This window comes from Euphorbia lathyris, chromosome 4, assembly GCF_963576675.1.
Source record: "Euphorbia lathyris chromosome 4, ddEupLath1.1, whole genome shotgun sequence".
In the NCBI taxonomy this organism is placed as follows: Eukaryota; Viridiplantae; Streptophyta; class Magnoliopsida; order Malpighiales; family Euphorbiaceae; genus Euphorbia; species Euphorbia lathyris.
In genome coordinates, this window is record NC_088913.1 from 21,022,009 (window position 1) to 21,028,284 (window position 6,276).

Here is a 6,276-nt window from a genome sequence, read left to right on the forward strand (position 1 = left end):
TCTTTCTCTCTGTTTCTCTCTCTACCGTTTCTCCGTATGTTAAACCCTAGGGCTAAACTTGTTAACATCTCATGTCGAGTCATCTCCGGTCGTCCTCCCTGCTTGGTATCTCGGATCCCTCGTGTGAATTTCATGTCGAGTCATCTCATGTGGACTCTCTCTTCGCGCTGACTGGTGTAAATTGAGTCAATGTCCGATTCCGATGCCTAATGTCTAAGCTAGAGGCTCGTTTTGAGAACTGCATTTGAATTCGTTCACTCCTCACTCTCCTAACTCGTGGTAAGTTATATGGGATTTCCCTCTTCCTCTCATCTCCCTTTAGTCCGGCTCAATTTCATCCAGGCTTGAATTTGAGCTATTCATGAATGGCTAGATTCTACAGGGGAAGCTACGGAAAATTGAATTTTATGCCTTTATTTTCTTATTTTGGCAACTCAAAGGGGGGTTTTGAACTGCTATTCACTCTTCTCTTCCACCCAACCATGCCCCTGAGGTTTTTCTACTTTCGCTTTTCCCTCTTTCATTGCATTTCAATTAGTTAATTAAATTGTTTCCTGGTCTGAATTAAAGGTAAGTTGTTTCTGTTGTTTGAGGAAAAAAAATGACGTTCCTTCACTTTTTTAGTAAGTAATGAGATCTATATTTTTTTTGTCACCTATTAGTGTTGGAAATTAGTAAGTAACAGCTTTAAATGTTACATCTGTTTCGTTGAGGTGAGTAGTTTGATTGGCATTTTGAAGGTCCACTTTTGCATCTAATTGTAATTTAAATTGATTCTATTCAAGCATAACTCGTTGTTTTTTAGCATTATTCTGTTAACCATAAGTTATACCTAGAATATGTAATGCAAGTAAAATCTAGTCATGGTGCAAATTCATAAATAGGATTGTAGTTTGTACATGATATAATTGTATGCTTCTATCCAGTTAGAGTATTGATGGATAAAAAAACTTGTTTTTCATAAATCTGTATGCATAAGCAAGAGTTCTGTGTCATATTGTATTTTCTATAGTTGCATTTTGCATGTTCATTATATATGTTTGTAGTGTTGTAAATGATTGTGAAAAGTGATGGTGAGTTGATGAGATTGATATACTTTGCAACAGGGGTATGGAATGACTGAGACATTAGGTGGGGGCAACAAGGACAATAACATAGGAAGAAGTAAAGTAGCATGATTCCTTTGGACGCTTGGCTGAAGATATGAAAACCAAGATTGTTGATCCTTCAATGGTAGAGGCCTTGCCTCCTAGCCAGCGAGGGGAGCTCTGGTTGCAAGGACCAACCACCATGAAAGGTAACAATTGGCTACTCTTTTCACTAATTCTTTTTTCGTATTTTGATCATATAATCACACTATGTTAGAATACATGAGGCCTTACAATATTTTTCTACAACAAGTTATAAGATTGAAGTAGTTATTTTGTTTTAATGAGGTCCGAATGGTGTTCGTGCAAGTTATGTAGGAGAGGAGAAGGCAATTGCTGAAACCTTGGATTTAGAGACTTGGTTAAAGAAAGGGGATATTTGTTATTTTGATTAAAGGAACGGATAAAATACAAGGCATAACAGGTAATCTCTCTCTGCTACAGTACTAATCCTTCAATTCTTACTCTGATAACTGATTTTTTTTTTCATGGATCATAGATGGCGTTATTGAACATTTTGTTAGCTTTCAATCTCGGTAGAGTAATTGAACAACTGTCTTTTTGTTTTACGTAGCCTATATGGAAGGCAATAACTGACTTCGATCCCCAAATTTTCATTTGGCTGGGCGATAACGTTTATGGAGATATTAGATGCCTTTACAAAGTACTTGGAAAGGAAAGGACTATTGGGCCATGGAAGAATGCTCCGAGGTTTGTTCCTTCCTCTCAGCAGGAATTAGTGTCCAAATACCACAAAGATAAGACTAATCCTGCTTATTCTCGTCTCCGCAGAGTACTAAGGTGCTTTTGTCTTATTCTTTTTCCAATTCCATTTTTGCTAAGGGATTAGACTTCTTGATTTATTTACAATCATTGAATTCTTTAGATTCTGGCAATTCTTGTTATGGTATCAAAACTGTATTATGTTATATATGTATATATATATATATATATATATATATATATATATATATAAATGTAATAAAAATGATAATAATGTCAATAGTGTCTAACAATGTGTCCTGTTAATCGGTTGTGGTCAATAGATTGCCTTGTTTTGTCAGAAATTGCCTTTTTCTTTTTCTTTTTCTTTTTGTCTTTTTCCGTATTTTATTTGCTTCTGTTTCTGAGTGATAATAAGTGGAGGTTGCAGGTAATTGGCACTTGGGATGACCATGATTATGGCTTAAATGATGCTGGAAAAGAATTTGAAGGGAAAGTCACCAACCAGAGGCTTCTTCTAGATTTCTTGGATGAACCTCAAGATAGTCCTCGGTGAGATATACTCTTCAACAACTCATTTTTTCCTTTATTTTTTTAATTCAGAAGATTTACAGAATTACATATGATCAGATCTATCTGATTGACATATTGTTTAATTCTCATTTGCATTGAGTAAAAGTCAAATAAAGAAAGTGGCGTATTGCTCTGCTGGCCAACTTAATCGTTGGGATTTAAATGTTTTAGGCGGAAACAGGAAGGTGTATATACTTATACTTTTGGCCCTGTGAACAGACAAATTAAGGTATGAAAGAGTTAACCTGCTATTCTTTTTCATGTAGTGAGTGGTCTCTATGAGGGTCATTGGCATAACATTATTGGCGTGGCTTATTTGTATGTAGAGGAACCTTCTAACATTCATTTTGTTGTGGCTATCTATCTAACATTCATTTTTGCTTGTGCAGAGAGAGGGAGTGTTATTCATAAGTGGAGATGTTCATTTTGGAGAAATCTCATGATATGACTGTGCAACAGGATATCCACTCTGATGTAACCTCAAGTGGACTTACTCAAGCTGTTGAAAAAGCAATACCCTCGCTGCTGAAATTCATAGTGAGATATGTAGCTTGGTTGACACCAACTACAATGAGAGTAATGAACCAAAATTGCAGATTCAAGTCATGTACATATGGTGAGTGAGGATTTTCATCAAACGTAGTTTTATCTTGAAAAGTATATTTTTGGGGCATGATTCTAAAATGTAGATTCTTTATAGGCCAACCAAACTTTAGATCGATTGAAATAGACTGGAGAGCAAGTCTAGTGACCTTGAACCTTGAAGTTAGGGAGATGAATGGACACCCTGTCCACAGGGTAAAGTTCCCATTGTTGGAGTTGCAACCGCATAGCATGAACTCCACGGAATCCATCAAAGTAGGAAAACATCGAAGATACTGCTCCCTTGAAGTGAATTTGCCATGGATAGACAGATATCGCCTAGCAATTTTTTTCTATGTTGCTGTTTTAGGTATGCCTTTTTGATAAATGCAGCAGCATTATTTTAAACTGAATCCTGCATGAACTCTTCGGTTGGCTGAACTGAAATTGTTTTGTTGCTCTCTGTTTTGCACATTAAAAAGCTAAACCAAGGATAGCAAACGAGAATAACATTCAAATTGGCATAACCGTGTGTATGGACTGATAAAGAGCGAACATGTACCTATAATGAATTTTGTTTTAAAAGTATTTTGATTACGCAGCAGTATCAGATTGGCAATATGGAGATGTTAAGTACTGTAGAAAAAGAAATATGTTTTTTTTTTGCGTTATGATGTAATGATTTATTAGGCCATTGTTTACAGATCCCAGATTGTGTAGTTTGGTATCAATCGGATCAGATTAGTTCTGTAAATCATGTTATCATGTCAAGAATTATTGTGTTGTGTCATATCAATCGGATCAGATTAGTTCTGCAAAAAAAACAGGGCTAGTTCTGTAACAGAACAGGACCAGTATATACTACGTTTCATATAGAATCCAAGTTGTGGCTCTTTCTTCTTATTGTTGAATTGTATTCTTATAATTAATCAGTAGAATATTATTATATAATGTAAATATTTTTTTTATCATGATAAAATCTTTAATGAGGGGTTTTTGAATCATTATAAAAGATTTAATGAGAAGATTTTTAATTATTATATAAAAAATTAATGAGAATATTTCTAATTATTGTAAACAATTTAACAAGAAGAGTTTTTATTATTATAAAAAATTCTGATGAGGACAATTAATCTCATTAAATATGGTATGGTGATAATGAGAAGGTATTTTATTCTCATAATTACTTTTAGTAAGGGACCCCTATAATGAAGGGAGCCATGAGAGTAATAATTCTCATTAAAAACTCTTTCATGAGAATATTTGGACTTTTAATGATAATTTTTCTTCTCATTAAAAGCCTCTTTTTTTTGTAGTGGAGTCATGTAATTACTCATCTTTAATTGCTATCAATTCTCCATTAATCTCAGCATTTAGCATCGAAACCCTGAGAGTTGGAGTATTCAAACAGTCAAGTCTTTATTCCCCTTTGATGGCTATTAGTTGCCATTTAATTGTATTTATTCCCATTCATGGATGGTAATAAAGGCGCCTTTTGGTATTCTTAGATCCGTCAAGGCGTATGTACGCTCTTCTTGAGAACAATGGCGGGTCCCCATTACTCGATCTCATCGGGCGTATCTCGTTATGGCGTATCTCGCCATGGTCCACGTGGTGTGGCATAATGCTAGAAACTCCTTCTGTTTCTTCATTATTTGCATATTCACCCCTGCATTAATTATCATTAATTTCATATTAATCATGCATAAATCTCTCTTTTTAGAAGGAATAATGGTTTGTCATTATTTCTATTAATTTTCCCTTATTCCTTATTCAAGAATAATTTGAGTTGTTATCAGAAGCCCCCCTAAAGGTATAAAGAGCTCTTTAGGGCGGTCTAAATGGTGTTTTATTTTTCTATATTGGAGGAAAGTGGACCCGCCCTAGATGGGATCATATATGGATATGATGCACTTTTAGGGGTTTTTTCTTATTCATGGATAGGTGGTCAGCTGTATCCATTGTTAGCCTCTATGGGCTTCTTGAGAGTTATATTTCTTTTAGAAAGGAATAACCCGCCCTTTATGGGACCATTTGTTCCTACCGCATAGGATTATGATTCGCCTTTAGGGACTACTTTTCTTCAGTTCTGCCATATTGAGGAGAATGACCCGCCCTTAGGGATCAGTAAGAATGATCAGCCATTTAGGGACTTTTGCGCATTTTGTGGGGGGTTTTTGACACTCTAGGCACTTGCGTTTTTAGCCTTTACTCATTTTCCAAAGTGTTTTTACTTTGCATTTGTGAAGGCAAGACTTCATTGCTTTTGATGAAGACGAGGCTTCATTAATTAGAAGAAGACGAGGCTTCATTGCTTGGATGAAGATGAGGCTTCATTGATTTGGATGAAGATGAGGCTTCATTGCTTGGATGAAGACGAGGTTTCATTGATTTGGATGAAGATGAGGCTTCATTGTTTTGATGAAGACGAGGCTTCATTAATTGGATGAAGATGAGGCTTCATTGTTTTGATGAAGGCGAGGCTTCATTGCTTTGATGAAGACGAGGCTTCATTAATTGGATGAAGATGAGGCTTCATTGTTTGGATGAAGACGAGGCTTCATTGTTTTGATGAAGACGAGGCTTCATTAATTGGATGAAGACGAGGCTTCATTGCTTGGATGAAGACGAGGCTTCATTGCTTTGGATGAAGACGAGGCTTCATTATTTGGATGAAGACGAGGCTTCATTGTTTTGATGAGACGAGGCTTTATTAATTGGATGAAGACGAGGCTTCATTAATTGGATGAAGACGAGGCTTCATTGTTTTGATGAAGATGAGGCTTCATTAATTGGATGAAGACGAGGCTTTATTGCTTGGATGAAGACGAGGCTTCATTATTTGGATGAACCCTTTTCTTTTCAGAACTATTTTTACTTATGCATTATATCTTTTAGCAAGTAACTTTTTAGAATCTGGTTTAGGATTTCTCCGGTTGTTTAGGATAGGTGGCCAGCTGTACCCCAATGTGTGAACCTTTGTGAATGTTAGAAGCTTTTATTCCTGGTGAGGAAGTTAAGCTGCCCTAGGTGATCGATTGTTTCCTATCTTTGAGGTAAATCGATCCGCCAACGGGTCTTAATACTCTCCTTTTGAGAAGAATACTTGAGGGTGTAAAGATCTCACGTCTGAGAAATTTTTAACCCGTCCCTGACGGCGATCAATCGTTTCCTATCTTTGAGGTAGATCGATCCGCCGCTGAGATTATTGTTCTCCTATCTTTGAGGAGAAAGTTTAGGGTGTAATTTT

General features: G+C 36.1%; 1 protein-coding gene across 1 annotated transcript; it reads left to right on the plus strand.

Annotated features, from left to right (window-relative positions):
• On the plus strand, positions 1-3,817 carry LOC136225448 (uncharacterized). Its single transcript, XM_066013447.1, has 7 exons — positions 1-279; positions 1,107-1,572; positions 1,723-1,859; positions 2,302-2,423; positions 2,616-2,673; positions 2,834-3,060; positions 3,145-3,817. Exons 3-6 carry the CDS (start codon positions 1,800-1,802, stop codon positions 2,885-2,887), a joined length of 294 nt encoding a protein of 97 aa, XP_065869519.1. The 5' UTR covers positions 1-279; positions 1,107-1,572; positions 1,723-1,799; the 3' UTR covers positions 2,888-3,060; positions 3,145-3,817.
• The last annotated feature ends 2,459 nt before the right edge of the window (positions 3,818-6,276 follow it).